General features: G+C 38.5%; 2 protein-coding genes and 1 long non-coding RNA gene across 3 annotated transcripts in view; 2 read left to right on the top strand and 1 right to left on the bottom strand.

The window, feature by feature from the left end:
• The window catches only part of LOC109398247 (protein phosphatase 1L), a 325,961-nt gene extending 307,827 nt beyond the window's left edge, over window positions 1-18,134 (top strand). The window contains exon 6 of the transcript XR_009997448.1: window positions 17,351-18,134. The gene's annotated coding sequence lies outside the window, so the exon portion shown is untranslated. The remainder of the gene's footprint in view (window positions 1-17,350) is intronic.
• Window positions 1-18,134, top strand: part of LOC109419770 (protein phosphatase 1L) — a 40,272-nt gene extending 22,138 nt beyond the window's left edge. The window contains exons 3-5 of the mRNA XM_062850127.1: window positions 2,106-2,778; window positions 16,340-16,656; window positions 16,717-18,134. Coding sequence (XP_062706111.1) covers window positions 2,106-2,778; window positions 16,340-16,656; window positions 16,717-16,933 — 1,207 coding nt within the window. The 3' untranslated portion in view covers window positions 16,934-18,134. The remainder of the gene's footprint in view (window positions 1-2,105; window positions 2,779-16,339; window positions 16,657-16,716) is intronic.
• Window positions 18,135-19,837: 1,703 nt separating this feature from the next.
• LOC134289015 (uncharacterized) lies at window positions 19,838-20,246 on the bottom strand. Its single transcript, XR_009998222.1, has 2 exons — window positions 20,104-20,246; window positions 19,838-20,048 (listed from the first exon to the last, which is right to left on the bottom strand). It is a non-coding gene; the product is annotated as an uncharacterized LOC134289015 (long non-coding RNA).
• Between the last annotated feature and the right edge of the window lie 2,098 nt (window positions 20,247-22,344).

Raw genomic sequence — 22,344 nt, 5'->3', positions numbered from 1 at the left:
AAAAAGCCTTACAAAGGGGGGGGGGGGGGGGGAGAAGTGTTATTAGCGATATTAGCGTAACGCCTGTCTTGAACTGACCAAAAGTGTGTCCTGTGAACTGAATTCATCGGGGTCCGAGAATTTTGACACTTGAGCGGGGTTATTCCCAATCAGAATTGAACGATTTCCAATCAGAATTAAACGATTCTGATTGGGAATGGTCCCGCTCATCGTGGTCCGAGAATTTTGACACTAGAGCGGGGCCGTTTCCAATCAGAATTGGAGGATTCTGATTGGGAATTGCCCCGCTCTAGTGTCGAAATTCCCGAACCGCGATGAATTTGGTTCATCGGTGGATAAGTCCATTGTGTTCGGAAACGGCACTGACCCATCATGTCCCCTAATCAATCTTGCCTCAACATACCTCAACATACATACATACACGTATACTACAGTCACTGCCCGTCAAGAAACATAAAGGGAAGGCGCTGGTGGTCTTCTTAGAAATGAACAGCTAACTGATAACATCACCCATAAGCTCGTCGGTCTTCTAATCATTGATAATGCATTGCTACTCAATATTTATTCTGTGAACACAAATAGTTGTTCAGATTGTTCGGACGCTATTCAGATAAATAAAACGCCAATGCAAAGCAATATCATGCTGATAGTATGCCGCACTGTAGATTTGATCTGCATCGCGATATATGCATTTGCATCTGTGCGAGTTCTTACGGGTATCGAAGTATTATGGCATGGCTAGTAGTATGGGACACGCTTGTATGGAAAAAATAAATCCTCGCTCCAGTCGACTTTTTCGATCCCATTTAGGTCCCATATTAACTGTGCAAAATTTCAGCACAATCGGTGAAACTATAATTTAGCGCAAGCGGTTCAAAGTTTTCATAGGATTTACTATGGGAAAAGTTGCACTTTCAAACAAAAAATCCCAGAGGACGCCTTTTGTCTCCTTAATTTAAATCGATCAACGCTTCGTGTAGAAAAATCATTTATGAAACTTTCCTTCGAAGACCGAAAAACGATTGGATGCTTGTGGAAAAAGTTATTGATTTTTTACCGATTAGTGATCCAACGAACGGCTTTTTGTTTTGTTTTATCAGCAGAACTGCTGCTGTTGTTGTTGCTAGGGGTGGCGGGCGGCATCACCACCCCCAGAAACAGCAGCAGCCAAGGCAGCGGCTACAGTGCTGCTAATAAAACAAAACAAAAAGCCGTTCGTTGGATCACTAGTCGGTAATAAATCAATAACTTTTTCCACAAACTTCCAATCGATTTACGGTTTTCGAAGGAAAGTTTCATAAATGATTTTTCTGCCAGAAGCGTTGATCGATTTGAATTAAGGAGACATAGGGCGACCTCTGGGATTTTTTGTTTGAAAGTTCAACTTTTCCCATAGTAAATCCTATGAAAACTTTGAACCGCTTGCGCTAAATTATAGTTTCACCGATTGCGCTGAAATTTTGCACAGTTCATATGGGACTTAAATGGGATCGAAAAAGTCGACTGGAGCGAGAATTTGATGTTTGTCCCATACTAATGGCTAGGGCATAGGTTTACATTGGTCGTGGATTGCCGATTGATAGGTGAAGGATGATGATTGTATTTAACATATGCGATAGTTTATCAATCACAAAAACGAACACCAACCGATAGCCGTTACAATAAGAACCAAGCATTCGTAAGCGAAGTCATATCTGGTTAAAACCACATTATAGCAGTATAACAGTATATCTGAAGCTTTCTAACACTTTCGAGGATGATACACCGGCTTATCGAGTATCTTTTAGTAGATTGACAATCATCAATATAAATCGGCTTTTATGGCGGCAGGCCTCCACTAAGCCATATGATCCTCAATGGCGATGAAGGTGATTGTTTTGTGATTCACCTCAAAATACATCTACGATAATTGATAGCATTCATCAGATTCCATTCGAGGCCCACTTCTTTGTTCATGTAATAGCCCATCAATTTTGTTGCATATCTTGACACACGCTTCTGTTCCCAAATCAACCCAATGGACACCCAGACGAACTCGACGCATTTAAAAATAACTGATAAAAAAGAAGTGTGACCCACGCCTTTTCCTTGCCTCTGATTTTCAGATTCGTGATAGACGAGAATATCAACCATACCGGCATATCATTGTTTGCGATTTTCGATGGTCACGGAGGCGAGTATGCAGCTGATTACGCCAAAACGGTGCTGGTCCGGAATCTGAACCAGAAGTTCACCCAATCGTCCAATATCGCCACGGCAAAGAATGTTCCATCATCGGCAGCACTTGCAGACCTTAAGGACACTAAAGATTGCAGTAAGACCAAAGACGACTCGGACGACGAAGTGAACGAACGACACAAGCTCAACTCTAATCCCACCACAACCGCCTCAGCCGCAGCAGCAGCCACAGCGAACGGCGGCACTTCTCTAACGCAACGTCGACAGAGCTTTCGGAAGGCCAAAACGGAGGACGTTGTAGACAAAACCAGCGGTAACAGCATCGGTAGCGGGCCGAACAATGGCAACAGCAACAACGCGAACCATCAGCTGGAGACCGATCTGCTCAGCAAGTACATGGGTAATCAGTCGCCGATGCGGCAGATCACGAAGGAGAATTTACTTAACGGAACGATGGGCCAGCAGGGTTCCGCAAATCCGAAACCCAAAACGTACGAAGCCAAGTGCTACGTGCAAAATGGAAGTATTAACTATGGCAAGATCATCACCGACGAAGTGCTGGCCGCCGATTACGATCTGGTCGAGATGGCGAAAAAGGTGGTAAGTATCTTGCCTAGGGGGTGACGATCGTTGATTACCGTTCATTTAATTTTGGCCCATGTAATATAGAAGTTCGTCAAGAATTTGTCGAAACTCGGTTTGCGGCTGCCCTTCTCCACCCGATGACCGCCAGACCACGTGCTACCTGATCCATCTGGTCTTTCTCGCTACGTTTCTCAACTTTTTGTACCAATTACATCTATAACATCAACTTTGCAGGGTTATTGTATGGCATTCTTGAAACATGTCATACCTACTGTATCGTTCCGACTTCCATCCGGTTCATACTTTGCCGCTAAACGAAGTTTTTTTTGCAAACTGCCGAAGATTGCTTTTAGCACGCGTCGATCGAAAACTCCGAGTCCTTGCAGGTCCTCCTCGAAGATGGTACATGTCTCGTGTCTGTAGAGGACTCCCGGCGTTTTGGTGTTTTAAACATGATACAGGTAGATGAATTTCTCCACTACCTCGAAGATATCCCTGTCTATCGTGAGTATCGTTACATTACTTTCTAGACGAATTCGGTCGTGTTTGGTACTTTTTTTTTGACGCATTCACCACCATTCCGATTTTTGCTACTTTGCGTTTCAGGTGGTTGAACAGTTTGGCCACCTTTCCAATTGTTCTAACGATATCGTCATTATCGCCCGCAAAGCACAACAATTTACCGGCTCGTCACATTAAACCCTCCGTTCCAGGGAAGGTAAGAGAACCAAAGAGAATTCCTTATTTTGTCGGAGTCCTCAGTGAGGTTCAAATAAACACATACGTAATGTCAACTATCATACATAGAATGAGTATAATCAGTTTCGTACCTTTTAATTCCGCCCTATGTACGAAACTGATTACACTCATTTGAAGAGGGTATTCTGCTTAGATGGTTCGAAAAGTCGGTACAAGATATCATACATAGCTTTGTGCGGTAGATATTGTAGTATGCGGCTTTCAACTCGATATACAGGTGATCCGTTAGGACTTGACATTCACGGCGTCTCTGAAGGATTTATCGTAAGGTGAAGATGTGATCCATTGTGAACTAAGCGTCGTTGAAGCTGGCTTGATAACTTTCCCCGAACTCATTTGTGTTTAGGTCACAGACGACGGTTGGGATAACAAATGGTGATCTCTTGGAATTTCTCACATTCCAAATTGTCACCTTTTTTTGCGAATGGGGATGACTACTCCTTCCTTCCACTCCTCCGGTAACTGTTTAATATCCCAGATCCAGATTATCAACCGGTGAGACAAGTGGCCAACTTATATCTGGGTCCATTTTGATGAGTTCAGCCGCCATATCATCCTTACCAGCTGCTTTGTTGATTTTGAGCTGGTGAATGTCCTTTTCAACTCCTCAGCGTGGAAGTCAGGGCTCATGGTAAATCCAGAGCTAGTTTCTCGAGGTTTACAAATTTGCTCCCCTCTTATACTGGTACGCCCCCATGGAAATTACTTGAATTTGGCGCCTTATACACATAATTTTGATGATTCTTACTAATCTTGACGACACATCTTATGTTCTTAATCATATCTATCATAATCTAAAAATGAAATTTATCTAATTTTTCCGACAACCAAACTAATGGAACAGTTACCTACGTTGAAAAACTATACTCATGTTGAACATTGAAAAACATTTTTTCTACTTCAAAAAAGTAAGGACTCCATATTTTAACTCCGTACTATAGAGTTAAAGTTAGTTTTTTTGAGAAAAGTATAATCATTATCAACCTTCCCATAGCATAAAAACATATCACATACTGCATAACAAGTCGAAAAGGGCCCACAGAATTGACTCTTTTTTTATTATAATATTTTATTAAAGACACTTTACCAAATAAGTTGGCATTCGTGTCCAAGCACAGAATTGACTCTGTAATTCTCCAAGAGCTCGTCAAGAAATTCATTCAGAAAATACTCAAGGGATCCATTCAGAAATTTATTATGAGATTCCTTCAAGAATCAAGAATCCTTCTGAACCCCTGTAGGACTTAAATCAGAAATGCTCTAGAACATCTCTCATCATGAGTTGTTCCTTTTAGAATTGCTTTAGTAATATTCTCTGAGAATTCCAATCTTCCCCTTCACCTTTTTTATACAGAAATATCCACCAGTATTTTCCCTGGGCTTGGATTATATCTTCTTGGAAACTTTGATTTTGGGCATGTGGCCGATGTGCTTTGCAGTAATGGTTGGAATAGCTGAATGTATAAGCAATGGCAAACAGTTTTGTAAAAATCAGATCTTCAATTCATCTAATATAGTTATACAGATCATGTTGCTGCATAGTATATCGAACATTTGTCGAAGTCATTTATGTGTCGGGAAAATATAACTACAAACTGAGGGAGGATAATAGGCCCAGTCAGACCCCTGAATGGGCAATGTGGGTTAGTGTGTGGGAATGCCATTGAAGGTTTGTAATATTCTCCGAGGCTTTCTAAATCCAACAGGGCACGTCCCCGGGTTGCGGAAAGGGGAAAAGGGAGATTTTTCGCATTTGTACTGTAATCAGCCAATGTGATATTATCTTCTATGGTGTTGTAGAGCGAATGAATGATCTCCTCCTCCTCTCCTCTTCTTGGCGTAACGTCCTCACTGTGACAAAGCCTGCTTCTCAGCTTAGTGTTCTATGAGCACTTCCACAGTTTTTAACTGAGAGCTTCCTCTGCCAATGACCATTTTGCATGTGTATATCGTGTGGCAGGCACGAAGATACTCTATGCCCAAGGAAGTCAAGGAAATTTCCTTTACGAAAAGATCCTGGACCGACCGGGAATCGAACCCGTCACCCTCAGCATGGTCATGCTGAATACCCGTGCGTTTACCGCCTCGGCTATATGGGCCCAATGATCTCATTCTATGGGAATTTGAACCTTGTAATGTATTGTTTATTAACTTCAATTTTCTATGCTAGACAAGGTTTTGAAGACAAACATGAGATGAGCGAATTTCCTAATAGGAAAGTCACATCAGCAAAGCTTTTACATATGCAAATGCTATCCATGGGGTCATGTCTAGCATTTAATATGTATGGCAATGACTGGTTCTTACCTAGAAGGGGTACTACAAGACCACGCGGACTATTCGATTAATTGGGAATAATATATTTTCCAGAACTGAAGGGACATTTTTTCCGGGGTAACTGGCGAGTCGGAGAGGGTAGAAGTGCCCGTTTGTTATAATTGACAAAATAAACAATCGGGCGCTTTTGATTTCTGTGACTTGCTTGGCATTTTGTGGATTATTGTTTTTTTTTTTTGGTTTTGGAAGGTATGCGATTCACTATTGAGCCTTAAAATTATTTTGCATATGAATAGCATTGATATCGTCAAGTCTATACCAACACCCTAATCCCACTCCAAAATAGCCTTTTCCTATCCCATGGCGTTTATATGGTCAGCATTGGCGTATCTAGGATTTTTTCCTAGGGGGTGCCTAGAGGGTGCCAGTTTCAGTGGCTTCCAGGTTGTTTTGCTGTGTTTTTTTTTTGTAAAAGGAAATACCGATCCACCCTCAACTTCTTAGTATATTGATATACTGCGTCGCTGGAAAAATTAGCCCGCAAATTTTGGCTTACGTAAAACCAACATTGTATTGAGTCTGGTTTGTACGTATAATCAAGGTTGCGACCATTCATTTGCAAAGATTTACATTCATTTGCTATTATCTCAGTTCAAAAGCATGCTATCGAAAAACAATGTATGGATGAATTTAACCTTGTAGTTTTATCTGAAAGTTTGCCGAATAACATTGGGGTCGCAAACGTATACCAAAGTCGTGAGCGAGCTGTGAAGGCAACTCTCCACGTGGTGAATGTAAATTTCATTCACGCTGTGGAAAGTTACCTTCACAGCTCGTTCACGACTTTGGAATGCGTGTGCGACCCCAATGTTATTCGGCAGACTTTCAGATAAAACTACAAGGTTAAATTCATCCATACATTGTTTTTCGATAGCATGCTTCTGAACTGAGATAATAGCAAATGAATGTAAATTTTCGCAAATGAATGGTTGCAACCTTGCGTATAATATAAGAAATTTGTGTTTACGGCAAAACATTTTTTCGGTTATTCCTCAGGGAATATTCCCGGTAATTTATTTGGAAATTATTTTGCAATTTATTTCATTTTTTTTTTTGGAAATTTCTCAGTAACTCCTTTGGATTTGGCATTTTTTTCGATAATATCTTTGGATCCATTTCAGCAATTTCTTTAACAATTTATTTGGTAATATGTTTGGAATTTGATACTAAACAGCTTTCGCGTATCCTTTGAAAATTTCATCGGCAATTCCATTAGAACTAGGATTTTTTTTATTTCATGGCCAAACCTTCTAAAACGTTTTCTCGAGAGATCCTTCGCCAATTTTTAGTGTTGAAACACCACATGTTTTTTTAAATGTCAGCAATTCTATTGATATTCACTTTTTGAAATTTTCCAATTACTCTTCAGGCAATTCATTTGGAAATTCTTTTAGTGAAGCTTTTGGTAATGCATTCGACAATGACCCTGGGAACTTCCTCACATTTTTTTTTATTCTACAGTACTACAGTCATTCTACTTTTTTGGGATTTTCGTAGATTTTTTGGACCTTCATTATCTAAGTATGCTATTCGGTATTCCTTCGAAAACTTCTTCGGACATTCTTTTATAAGCCGTTTCTATAATTTTCATGAAAATTCTTTAGACAATTTCTTCTAGCTTTCTTCAATAATTCGGAATTCCTGCAGCAGATGATTTCGGAATACATTTGGCAACACCCATGTTACTTGCATTGAAAATTTATTTAGGAATATTATCAGCAATTCCTTGGGAAATTTTGGAAATTTCGATTATTACTTTGGGAACTTCTTCGGTAATTCCTTTGAAAATTGATTCGGCAAATGTCTTAGTGATTTCCTTCGGCAATTTATTTGAAAAAAAAAATCTTTGTCACGGTGAGTCTACGGCAATTATTTTTAGGAATTCTTACAAAATTTTCTTCAGAAATTCTTTTGTCGATTTCGGAAGATTCTTTGTGAATTTTTTAGAATTTTTTTTTGTGAATGTTTGTAGGAATTCTTATAGAATATAGCCGCACCGCACCACCGCAGTAATTTTCAATCAAAAAACAACCATGCCGAAGGAAACCTCAAAGAAATGGCCATGCGGTCTAGCGAATACGGAGTTGTGGGTTCGAATGCCACCAGAACGCGATTTTTTACACTAATTCATCTCTCAATTTGTCAGTTAGGAACATTCTGTGCCTTCTAATTAATTACAAGTTTTTCTCTAGTAATACATTCTAGGATTTCTCTGGAAATTCCAACTAATCCAGAAATTCTTTTAGGGATTCCTCTAGAGGTTTCTATTGGGATTCCTTCAGCTGAAATTCATTTGAGAAGGTCAAGAGGTGTTTCAGGACCATGATTAATCTCCATCATAGGAAAACTGCCTAAAAGAATCCCAGCAAGAATGCAAGGAGAAATCCCTAGAGGGATTCCTGAAGCTATCACAATAAAAGTTTCTGGAGGATACATTCCTGAAACATTAGAAGCAGCGGGAATCGCTTATGGAATTCCAGGAGGAGTTCCTGGATGAAAGCCAAGAGGAGTTCCTGGAGGAATCCAATGATAAATTTATGAGAGAATCCTTGGATAAAAATTCCTCGAGGAATCACCGGAGAGCTTCTGAAAAGTCACAGAAAAAAATAGGTATTCTTAGAAGGATTATGGGATGTATCATTATAGAAATCTCAGCACAAATCCTAGGAGGAATGGCTGGATGAAACTATACAGGAGTTTCTAGAGAAACCCCATCAGGAATGCATGGAGGAATAAAAAAAATCCTTGGAATACCTAGAGTAGTCCCTGTATGAACCGGTAGAGATATTCTGGAAGAATCTATAGAGAAAGCCCTAAAGGAAGCGCAGGAGGAATTTCTGAATGAATCTCAGGAAGATTGCCCGGAAGAATTCCAGTCACAATGCTAGGATAAATTCGTAAAGGGATCACTAGAAGAATTTCTCTTGTATCACAGTAAGAATTTCTGGAGGAATTGCAAGAAGAACCGCAGAAGTTGTTTGAAGTAAGGCGAAAAGGAGTTTCTGCAGGAATTCTATGAGAAATTTCTGGAGGAATCTTTGGATAAAATCTCTGGAGGAATTCCTGGATTAGTCCTTGGAAAAACCCGTGGTAGAACAACCAAAGGAATTTCTGCAAGAATTCCAGAAAGTTTGTCCATGGAAAGATCCTAGCAAAAAAAAAAACGGGGAGCTCTAGAAGAATCTGTTGCATAATTTCTGGTGGTACTTCAGAAAAGAATTTCTGGAGGAAGAACAGCTGGAAGAACTGCGGGAATTGCTCGAGGAATCTCGGCTGGAATATTTGGAGGAATTCCTAGAACCTCGGGAGGTACCGTGATTTCGAGTGAAATTGATCACCGAGAGGGCAATTTTTTTTTTGTTGATCATAACGCTTTAAATTTAAAACAATTTGTGGAAAATGATCATAATCTGGCTCAAGGGTTATTGAATGATGAGTTAACATGTTTGACAGCCAAATAGTCACATATTTCGGTATGGATTTCAATATTTTCCGAAACTGCATGTTAGGCATGCTCAAAGACACTTTCAAACTATTGTTACCGTAGTTGTATCGCACATGTAATGAATATTCGATTGAATGTTTATAGTTGCAAATCATTTGCTAAACCCGATAACGTCATCAAAAGTTCTATAAATATTGTAATTTATGTATAAAATTGTACTTTTCCGGAAGTACAATATTGATACACATAATAAGTGAGGAAATTGCATACTTTCAGGCGTTTTCTTCAAATTTAATAATCTTTTAACTTAAATAATTAAATTAAATTTGTAACAGTTTTGCATAGCTTTTCGCATTCTAGGGTGGTTAATTCAGAAAGAAAAAAATATTTTCAGCACTTACAAAGCCATTTCACTGACTGATCAAGTTCACCCCGAAAGTATAATTTTCGATTTCTATTTAAAATGTTATTTATTATAATAAAATGTTTTGCTGTAAAATTTTCAACCTCGTTGACTGATGAAAACCTTGGTCGTATTTGTTTTAAAGCATTGAATTTAACAATATCGACAAACATTCAAAGGTTAGGCGCCAAAAACTGTGAAAAGTGATCAATTTCACCCGAAATCACGGTATCATAGAAGTAATTTCTAGAGAAATCCTAGAATCAGGAATGCCGGGGGTATCCTAAGAGAAGTTCCTCTAACAAATGCCTTGAAAGAATCAGTAGAAATATACTGAAGGAATCCCTAATGGAATCGCAGGAGGTGGAATTTCTGGCGGAATTTCAGCAAGATTTCTCGAAAGTTATTCAATAGGAGTCCTAATGGAAATTGCTTGAAGAATTCCAGCTGGAATTCATAAAGCCAATAGATGCTCTTGGAGAAATCCCTTGTGGAATTTCTGGAAGAACCTCTGGAGGAAGTCCTGGATATAAACTTCAAGAAATTTATGTAAGAATCACCGAAGGGATTTTTCTTTAAATCCTAGGAAATTTTCCGGAAAAATTTCCAGAAGAACTGCCCTAGTAGAATTCCTGAAGGTACCACAGTGAGAACTTTTGGAGGAGAGAAATTGCTGGAAGAATCGCAGCAGAAGTTGCTAAAGGAATCCTAGCCACAACTCCCGGAGGAAGGCCACTATAAGCTCCTGGAGGAATTTCATGGGAATTTCAAAAGAAGCTCTGAATAACATCTCTGAAGGAATTCCAGGAAGAATCACTGGAGGAACTTCTGAAAGGGTCCCAGGAAGATTGTCTTGAATAATCTCACCAGGAATCCTTAGAAGAATTCCATGAAGTAATCGCTGTATTAATAGATAGAGATATTTCTGGAGGAATCCATGAAGAAGTCTGTTGATTGTTCTTACCATACCAATATCCAAAACGCCAAAACCACAGACAAACAGACGTCTCACTCTTACTCCCTTCCCATCGTTTCCCTTTTTAACGGATTATTCAAATATTCCGTAGTTCGCAAATCGCTCGGTCATGGCGCTCGCATCGCTTTTGCTCCTATTTGACGTTTGCTCACTACCGCCATCTACTCAGTGGATTTGCGTACCACGGCATAATTAGCATTGGGCGATTATGTTTGCGTGACGATGATTTTTATCGCATTTTGTTCCAAGTGATACGTCTATTTGTCTGTGCCAAAACGTACAACAGGAATATAAGTAATTCCGGGTGTGCTTAAATTATGTTCAAATGTGCCATAAATAAATATTGGAATTATTGTTTGCAGTTTTAAATTTTGGATGACTGGAAAAATTCTAGGGGGTGCCACATTTGTTCTAGGGGGTGCCAGGCACCCCTGGAACCCCCCTAGCTACGCCAATGTCAGCAAAGACTATTCAGCCATAACCCCTCCTTATCATCGGCTTTGGACTGATTTGCGCTCTAATTGCCCCACCAAATGCTGAAAGGAATATCCACCAGTATTTAGGAACCTCCAGCGGTATGTAAAGGAAATCTGCCAGGGATTCCTCAGCAAATTATCCATTGATTCTTTTAAAACATCTTTCTGGGGTGCGTTAAAAAAATTCTCCATTATTTTATGAGTAATTCCTAAAAGGTATTTCTGAAGTAACCAGGGAGTAATTTAAAAAAGAATCCTTGAATTTTGCATGAATCTTCGAAAAGAATGCTAAACGATTTCCTGAACGATCCTGAACGATCTTTGGATGATTCCGAAGAGATTCCTGTGGGATTTTTAAGAGGCATTCCAAGTAGGACTTTCTAAAAAAACATGGCTGAACTTTTAAAGAAATTTCTTAACGAAATTTCTGAAAGAAAAATATTAAAAAAACGGTAGAAGTCTATCGACATAAATCTAAAAGAACCCCTGAAGAAACTCTAAAAGAAATCTGTGGAGGAACTTCTGGACAAATCTCCAGCCGAATTCATGTAGAAACTTCCGGAGGTAATCTTGGAAGAAGCCCCAAGGGATTATCTGATGGAATCCCATGGAAATTTCACAAAGTATTCAAAAAGGAATTTCTGTAGAAATCTCAAGAGTAATTTCTGTAGAAATTTCAGGAGGAATTTATGAAGACATTCCAGAAGAAATATATGCCATAAACCTTCTTGGAAAACCTTGGTTTAATTCTGATGGTAAATTTTAATTTCCTGAAGCAATTTTTTTGTAAAATTACTCGGGGATTTTCAAAAAAATATCCCTGGAGGTATTTATACACGTATTTTCAAACACCTAGTCAACTTCTGTAAGAACCCAGAAAAACTTCTGAAAATATCGCCACAAAGGCCTCTTGAAAAAATTCTAAAGGAATTTGTGTGGAAATTCCTAGAAAATATTTCCGTTGAATTTTCTGAATGAGTTCCTCTAAGACTCCGTGGAGAAATTCTTGCGAAATTTTCAATTGTATTCCTGGAAAAATTCCTGAAGAAATCTCCTTATCAAAAAGTACCTGGAGGAATTCCGGAAAGATTTTTTGAGTTAATCGCCGGAACAATTTCCGAAAGAATCTAAGAAAGAATTTCTGAAAGAATCGATTAAACAAATTCTAGTTCCAGAGGGAATCCGAAGAAAACTTATTGAAGGAATTTTTGAGATGTTTTTCATGGAATATCTGAAGCACCCGTAGGAATTTCTTGAAAATGCAGGAATTTTGAGAATTGAGAAATTTTTGGAAGGATCCTCTAGAGAATTCCCTGGAGGCTAAATGAATCCATGAAGGAATTCCTGACAAACCCATGGATGGACTTCTTAATGAATTTTTCGAGCAATTTATGGAGTAATCTATTGCAAACATTCGTAAAGATTTGTGAAGAAATTCAAAAAGAAATTTCTGAATCAATCCATGCAAACTTTTCTAAGATATTTCTTCGAATTTCGACTGTTGGTGATTATGTTGGAAGGGGAATGGCGTTCAGTCTTTGGAGGAACAACTCAAAAACGGATTCTTAAGCTTTCATCCGACGTTTTGGTCGCTATATTGCGCCTTCTTCTGGGAATCTGTGGACAATGGTTCGATTTATGTTGTGTTTATGTTTGTGTTTATGCTACTCACTAACTATGCTCCGTTTTGTCGTAAGTATGAGCCCACAGCATAGGCCACATTTGTCCCAGACGTAACGTATCGCTACAACAAGAATTCACATGAGTACCAGGCAAGCATGCTGCGCAAGTAAACCTTCCGTCTGGTTTTACTTACTCTGCCGCCGCAGGCGCATGGATGGGATAAAATATCCGAAAAATATCCGAAAAACTATCCGGGTCGCAGAACAGCGATGCAGTTGCCCGTTTTGGCGCCACTTTTACTCTGATTGTGTTAACTCTTGTTGTACCGATTCGTTTGCCTGTTGGACGGCCTGGCTTCGTGTATTGTTTTTTAAAGTGTGTAGTACGCCGACGTACGTATTGCTCAGATTGTCTGTATCGGTGCGCTTGTTCACTGTGTTCGGTGTGTTTGAGTTATTTGAGTTATTCCTCCAAAGACTGAACGCCATTCCCCTTCCAACTTTTCTAAGATAATCCTTCAAGAAATTTTGGATGAATGGCTAATAGAATTTCTATAAGAATTTTTGGAAGAACAAGCAAAGCATTTCCAGAAGAAAATCTCTGAATGAACCCTTGATAGTTTTTCAAGGACGCGTGGAGGAATTTCTAAGGAAATATATTGAATATTTCAAAAGAAATCCAAAAATTTTGAAACAATCTCGCGGTTACTTCTTTAAATTCGATTGCACCCGTATGAAAGCTTATTCTTATTACGATAGTTTTTTTTTGCTCTAAAGAGCTGGTTTCTTAGTAAGTAATTTGAACTAACCTCGATGACACCACTGGTGGAAGCTGTTTGATTGCCGTTCTCTGCTGCACTGACATAGTTGTTTAAGGTGAAACTGGAAGCATTTTCATTTTTTTAGATTTAGATTTTTCATTAAATAACGAAGCGATATATTCAATATCGGTTTTCGTGCACATGTAGAGTATGGATCAAGGTATATCCTGAATTTTTTGGGTGGTGAAAATGTTTTCCGTTTTTGCAGAAACTATTTCTTTGTGGAATTTTGTTTAAAAATGGTTTCTGCTAAAACGAAAAACATTTTCATCACGAAACAAATTCAGGAGATACAGGGGATAGACAGAATGATCGGGACAGGCAAAATTTTCTTTTTTCAAAAAATGACCAATTAGCTGTAACTTTTCGAAAAGTGCATCAAATATTCTCAAATTTTGACTGTAAGTTTATCAACTAGTTGTGTATCAGTGGACAAAATTTGGAAAAGATCGGGCTTTTCTGCACAAAGTAATAAGCATTTTAAAAAAAGGTAAAATTATCCTATAGCCAACTTTGAGCTGTTATATCTCCGGATTCAATGAACCGAATGCAATCAAATTTTGTCCATTTATGACTTATATAATAAGCTCTGAAAAGCGTTTGACTCAACTTTAAATTATTAACAAGAGAAAAAGTTATAGCGATTGTATTAATTTTATGGTTTTTTAGTAAATTGGTCTATTTTCAATATGCATCCCATTACTTTTACAATGAATTGTCGGCTATGTTGTTACTTTCCTTCAAAACATATCTGTATTCAAGACAATTAGAGGGAATTTAAATGAACTATAATTAGCATCTTGAATTTTTAAATGATGTTGAAATTAAAAAAAAGGTGTTTTATTAGAAAAATAATCTAATCGTTATTATTTTCCTCTGTGTTAAGAATTTTAAGTTAAGTCAAAAATTTCATTACATTCGGTTCATTGAATCCCGAGATATAACAGCTCAAAGTTGGCTATCGGATAATTATACCTTTTTCTGGAATCTTTATAACTTCGTGCAGAATAGTTCTATCTTTTCCAAATTTTGTCCACCGATACACAAATGGTTGATCAACTTACAGTGAAAATTTGAGAATATTTGATTTACTTTTCGAAAAGTTTCAACAATTTGAATTTTTTTTGAGAAGGGAAAATTTTGCCTGTCCCGATCATTTTGTCTATCCCATGTACCTTGATCCATACTCTACACGTGCACGAGACCCGATTTTGAAAATATTGCTACGTTATTAAATAAAAATCAAAAACCAAAAAATGATGAATCCAGTTTCGCCTTAATCCGTTGTTGCTTTGGTTCTCCATGCCTATGTTCTCCGCGTTATACAGATGCTCATCAAAGTGCTGCTTCCACCTTTCAACTACTTCACATCAATTGGGTTTTTAAATTTAAAAAAATGTATTGATTTTTTTTTATTTTATACGAAAGAGCACCTTTTTCTGAGTCACTATGATTTTTTTTTTCAGATTTTTAGAACCTTATTTTGGTACCTAAAATCAATTTCAACGAGATTTTTTGAAATCACCCTTTGACAGTTGGACAACTGTTTGACAGCTCCGCCCAGTACAAACTGCGATGAGGGGTGATTCGACAAATCGCTCCCATACAAACTTCAAATTGATTTTTAAATAGGTTCCCGGGCTCCAAAATTCATGAAAATTTGGATTTCGGCTCAGTTTGACATGCAGACTCAGAATATGGAATTATCTGAACACCGTTAAAGAAGCCAATTACTTCACTCGTATCCTTATTCCTGAACCTTTTTGTTCGGGACACATTACATCAGTTCCATTACTTAGCTTCTTCCCGGAGTTATTTTTATTGCTGAATGTGGCGAATCTGCTGTTCCGTGCTGCACCTGTGTTCTTCTCCTCTATCTACTCATGCACTTCTTGTCGAACCATTTGGTCCATTTACTCCATCTCACGTACCTGACAGTAGTGCTTTAGGATGTATTTTTTATGACTGCTTTTACTGTAATCTGTCCTCTAAAGGGGCCACATTAGCTCCTTCTCGTCCGACGACGCTACCTCGAAATGCTGAGGTGATGTCCAGTTGCTTTAGTCATTCTATTGAGGTTGTACTGTGGTGAGCGTTAATGACGGAGCTAAGTATAGTATAAGTTAGTGTTCTCAGTCGATTTTGAAGACTTGATAGGTCCTGACGTCGATAATGTCGAGAAAGTGCTGTCGTGTGTCAATCCGATCGTGGTAAATTTGCGATTGCGTCCATTGAGGTGATCTTTGGGTGTATCGATAAGGAAGGTTGTGCTGGAAGAAGGTGTTACAAATGGCCAAAACTGATAAGTCGAAATGACATTTCACAAATATTGGGATGGGAAAGCATTCATCTTTCCAGTGAATAACACTATATTGCCGGGGCCCGTGGCGTAGTTGGTCACACGTTCGCTTTATATGCGGATGGTCATGGGTTTGATTCCCAGCCCCGGCACTTGCAATTTTTCGTCAGTTGCTTTTCCCCCGAGAGCAACTGACACTGACCCTCTTCTGAGCCCCATGGCTCAAACGGACCCGGATACCTGGACATCGGCGAACTGCTACTCATAATGGACCCCCAATCGGACTGGAAAAGAACAACGGCTATCCATCATCATCCTTGTGCTCATCATTCTACTAGGTATAAAGTAGAAAAAGTGAAAGCAGCAGAAAGGCAACCAGTTCGATAAAGTAGAATAGAATAACACTATATAAATTTTACCTATATTTTACCTTTCCAGTCAAACTTCGCCGGAACGACGGCCCTAATTGCGGTGATACATCACACCAAACTGATCGTGGCCAATGTGGGTGACTCACGCGGTGTGATGTGCGACTACAAGGGCAACGCCATACCGCTGTCGTTCGACCACAAACCGCAGCAAGTGCGGGAGCAGAAGCGGATTGCCGACGCTGGAGGGTTCATTTCTTTCAAGGGCGTTTGGCGGGTAGCCGGTATATTGGCCACCTCGCGAGCCATGGGCGACTACCCGCTCAAGGAGAAGAATCTTGTGATAGCAGAGCCAGACATTCTGTCGTTCGATCTGGTGGATCATCGGTAAGTGTTGGACACAGATCTTCAATGACGAATAATGATCATTGTTTTGCTTCTCATTAGACCGATGTTCCTGATTCTGGCCACCGATGGGTTGTGGGACACCTTTACCAACGAGGAAGCCGTCGCCTACATCCGTGAGCGGTTAGATGAACCACACTTTGGTGCTAAAAGTATCACCCTGCAGTCGTACAATCGAGGCTCGGTTGACAACATTACGGTGCTGGTGATCGTATTCAAGAATGGGCGATATCAAATCGGTTCATCGAATGGGAACTGAATCGAATTAGATCCTCTAAAGTCTGTCTAATGACCCACTAATTTTTTTAAGCACCTAATTACTTTCTATCACTTGTACTGAGAAGCTTTTCGACATGTCATAGAGAAAACGTACCACATGCGACTCGTGGTATAGTGTTTTATTGACTTGATAAAGTGTGCTGTGTTTAGTTTACTCATTTATAGTACGATCTCTCCCACGTCGCACAGTGGAGTAAACTACGAAAAACTCTGAAAATTTACTGTGCACCCACTCTGTCTAAGATAGAAGCATATGATACTGCTCCCAGATTTGCGCATGGGAATCCTGATTTCACCAGGACCAATAATTTTTAATTTCTGTTCGTGTACCAAATATGCGCTATAGCCCTGTAACGTCCCCGTAGTTTGTCATTTAGTCATTTAGTCAGTTAGTTAGGTAATACACGAAGACACATCTAAATGTTTAAGATCTGGTAAGGGAGCTCATTCGTCAAACACATCCTATTCATTCGACCTAAATTTGCTGTAGCTCCTAAGTGCAGTTTTTTATGGTCTCTATTGTAGATTGTTTTTATTCTGTTTTCTGTTTGAAATCAGTTACGAAATGAAATTATGCTAACTCAGTAAGTTATTTTCGCCTCATATTATTTAAAAATAAGTCATTTCACAATGTGTTTGTCCATTTAGAAAGCAAAGATGGCGCTTATTATAAATCACTGAACAGTCGCGGTACGAAGACGAGCGAGCTTTCAAACACGCTATAATCACTGTGCCTGAGCAATAACAATCGGATAATATACGGTTTGTAGAATACGGTGCCAAAAAGCAACCAATTTGGGGTGATTGCAAAGCAAATCAGAAGGAACACTTGGATAAAAAAATAATAGTAGGCAAATATTTTAGTTTTTACTTCAAATCCATCATACAAAATCAGAAAACAAGAAATAGCCAGTTTCAAGATGCAATCAATATGAACAAAGCAAAAGCTACCTAAAGTAAAAACAAAAACACCCGACTTTGTGTTGTTAAAATAACTTGTATCGATTTCATAGCGTACATAATGTCAAACATTAATAGGCAAAATGCTACAACTACAAAATCTGACATATAATATTTTTGCACGAAAATTTGCATAAATTACCATCGAACGTCTTGGTTTGGAAGTAGACCAGAAGATCTTTTACGGTAATCAATCATCAATAAAATATAATAAAATTTTATGATTATACGTGTAACAATCTGATTTATCCGAAATGTATAATATTGTTTGATGATATGACCACCAAACAATATAAGATGAGTGATGATGAACCTGGGCTTGTTAGGGGAATATCTGTAAGTAAAAAGAAAATCGTGTTAAGTACTGTTCCTTTGATTTCCACTGCAAGACACTGAAGACGACCTTACAGTTGAGGTCGAAATACATATCTGTCAAAGAATGCAAATTCTTAGTGATATTCAAAGGAACAGCACTTTCACGATTTTCTTTTTTCATAAGATGAGTATTTTACATGAGTATTTTTTGGAAAGTCTGAAAAAGTGTATGTTATTTGAATCTAAAATAATCTAATGAATCTAATATAATCTAATAGGGCCCATATAGCCGAGGCGGTAAACGCACGGATATTCAGCATGACCATGCTGAGGGTGACGGGTTCGATTCCCGGTCGGTCCAGGATCTTTTCGTAAAGGAAATTTCCTTGACTTCCTTGGGCATAGAGTATCTTCGTGCCTGCCACACGATATACGCATGCAAAATGGTCATTGGCAGAGGAAGCTCTCAGTTAATAACTGTGGAAGTGCTCATAGAACACTAAGCTGAGAAGCAGGCTTTGTCCCAATGAGGACGTTACGCCAAGAAGAGAGAAAGATAATCTTATGCAAACGCAGCCACGGTGTACAATATTAAAAAAGTGATACATTCCGTTAATCTGACAGTTTTTTGATTCAAATTCAAATAATTCAAAAGCGTGAACAAAAAGATCTAGTACTCCACATCAATTTGATCAACGTAGAAGGACGATAAGAAAAACGTCACATGTTAGACCAAGCCCACTCATGGGCTCAATCAAGCGTTTTAACGGTAAGTAGAGCCCCGAACAAAGAAACGAACCGCACCGGTCGCTGCTAAGTAGGGCTCGAAAGCGAAAAGTTTACGTACGGTGCGTAGCAGGGCTTAGAATATAGAGACACGCAAAGTACGGTCTCTATCCGTAGGCTCGTGCGCTCTCTTGCGTTTAGCTCTCTGGGTAGCGTAAAGAGGAGACGAAAGAACATGAGTATGGATTTGTTGCCCGGTATATAGTTTCTAGAGAATGATTTTCTTGTTTTGTACAGGTAGAAATTTATTTTAGTTTGCATCAAATATTCAAAATTTTTATTTTTACTTGCTTTAAAATTTTCAACCAAATAATATAATAGATCGTTACACGAATAACACAACAAATTGTCTGACATACAATTGTGATAGAGTGACACAATACAAACGCAGAAAAATAAAAGGTTTAAATTGACAAGCTTCGCTTAAGTATGTTTTGAATAAAGTTTTCCCTTCTTCGCCAATTTTAGGATCATGCATATCGAATATGTATTGATTTTCTCTTAAAATAGTTACGATTGTTCATAATCGCACGTTTAGTTTTTGATTCGGCCGATCGTTTCGAAACTTATATTTGAAATGTACACACTTAGCACAGATTACCGATTTCGGTAAATTATTTACCGAAATCTCAACAGCTGATCTTTCGGTGATGCGTTCGGTAAACTGAAAATTTACCGAACCATCTGTAAATAACAACCTGGAGCACAACTGTCAAATTTACTGATCTTTCGGTAATCGTTTACCGAAGAAACTGTAATTTAGTCCATGGATATTGCTTTCCTGATATTCAATTCTAAAACAATCACAAAATAAATCAGCAACTTCACTAAGCTCAAGAAATTTATTGTACAAAGTCAATGGCAATAACAACTAATTATATTGAAGTGTTGAATCGCGAATCTGGCCAACCGCAGAAGATGGTGCTGCATTTGCGTGCAGAGATTGGAGGTGGAGACGGATCCATCGATGACAATCTCCCAGCTCCAAAAGTGATGATGACGACGTACCGCAAGAGGATATCGGAAGCAAACAGCTGCAATTTTTTCTTGTTAATTATAATAACTAAACATAAGTCACGTTTTACTTACCTTTGTCTGAAGAATGAAGTGAAATAATACACGAAATCTTCTGAAAACTGATGCAATTGATGACTGATGTTCACTGCAGCACAAGAAAACGCAAACACGATGATTCAATACTGCCAGCTGTCAAAGTTACCGATTTCGGTAACATAGTTGGTCGGCGTTAAGTCAGACCGGACCATCTGTTTTTCAATGATTTCAAGAAAATGTCCTGCAAGCACTTGAAATTTGAAATCTCTGCCATTACATTCAGAAATACTATTATTCTCTTATGTAAGGAAGCATCTGCATCAAAATAACGTCGAAAAGTTCAGGTTTAACGAATTCCTCAGCTTGTCTTTACCTGACCGAAAAATTGTGTAGTCCACTTTGACTGAACGCCGACCAGTTCGTTCGTAACCGAAGTTTTGGTAAAATAATTTACCGACGCTTTACAGAGTTTTCGGTAGTTTTTCTGACATGCGCCAGGAAGTTTACCGAAATTCAGCAATTTTTGACGTAATGAGCTGTCAAAAACTGGTCGATTACCGAAACTTCGGTAAACTCACATATTACCGATCGATTTCGGTGATTTCCATTACCGAAGGCATGAAGTCTGTTTAACTATGTATAGTGATTCAGTGAGTTTTGCTTTTTTAACACGTACACGCTTGAGCCGGGGTTTCTACGCTGCAAGTAAAGTTTGGTTTCGCACATTTAGAAAAATGTCCAAATAAATAACTCGCGAAGTTCGTTCCGACAAGTTCCAAAATTTTCGTCATCCGTCGCAGATTCCGGTAAGAAGATGTGCGTATTTTCTAACCCGGAAAGATACCATTTGACGGTAATAAGTGACCACAAGGTTTACTTTCTCCACTTTCCGGGCTGAGATCCCCCGTTTTGAAAGAGCTGTGCCTCGCGTTTCGCTTTGTCGTGTATATTTCGAAAAAGACAAAGAAGTTTTGGTTTGATTGCTTTTTAAAAAAAGTGGTCGTCAGTGGGTGGTTTATTAAATATAAATTTGAAAATATAAATTAAATAAACGAGACATTAGGAAGAAAGTGTGCGAAATGAGTAACTTCACCCTTGTAGAAACAATAGGAGAAAGCAGAAAAAAATCTGCGACAACCCCATGTGAATAACACCGATCATACAGAATAGGAGGTTCGACATTATTTAGATCTATAAAAACAACCCAACAATAGGGGAGATTTTTCCAATATTACACATTTTTTATTCATAGCTCTATTATACACATTCTTATATATTTAAAACATATTCATCAACATGTAATCTGGATCGTTTGGTATACGCATCCTTCCTCCCCTGTAAATTCGAGAAGTTCCTTGCCGAAAGAAAATATTCTGTACTCCAAGTATTTCGAAGAACACTTTGCGCGTAAATACAACGCAATAGACCTGGCCGCTTTGATGTATGTGTCCTGATATGCTGCAAGCACCAATACATATTGACAAGAAAAGTAACACGATTGCTTTCCAGGGTGATTCCGCGTACTGGCTGCGTATGTATAAGATTAGATTTCACGGCGTGTGTATGGGGAAAGTTTATAACAAAAAAATAGGCATCGTCAAATTTTTCGCTATTCAAAAATAGAGGCTTTCAGCTTTCATTTGCAGGGTCCCTCAAAAAAATCCACCGAGGGATCCCGAACAACTTTTTCAGAATACTGGTTTTCCCCATACAAAATGCACGGTTCCAAATTAATCCCTATTTCTACTTAACAAACATACCCAATTTTTGTATGAAAAAGTTCCCCCGATGGAATATTTCGATGTTGGGCTTGAATGAAAGCTGGTAGCGTCAACTTTCACGTAGCGTAAAAATTAGCGATGCCCATTTTTTTGTAATAAATTTGTTCTACCAGACACACCGTGATTTGAGTAGTTATGATTTTTCAATGAGGCTTTGCCTGTACCTAACTCAATTCAAATATCATAAAAAACACTACAGTTATTTTTTTTTTGTAAAAACAAACTTAACAGGGTGCGGCAGGAAAAAATGCAAAAAGTTCAAGGCACTATTACACGCTAAATATAGGATATATATGTGTATTTTTTCATGACAGTGTATCAGTCAATGTCTATATTCTAGCACTGAAAAATAAAAATGAACATATTTGATGTTTAACATGTGATAATGTAGGCCTAATAAGCGGATATCAATAAACTGCGCGCCCAATGGTCATTAAACAAAATGACTATAACAGTAACAAAATTAGCTCAAATTCGATTAACAACCAGACCACAT

Source organism: Aedes albopictus, chromosome 2 (genome assembly GCF_035046485.1).
Source record: "Aedes albopictus strain Foshan chromosome 2, AalbF5, whole genome shotgun sequence".
Taxonomy (NCBI): domain Eukaryota; kingdom Metazoa; phylum Arthropoda; class Insecta; order Diptera; family Culicidae; genus Aedes; species Aedes albopictus.
This window is presented reverse-complemented; position numbering and strand designations above follow the sequence as displayed.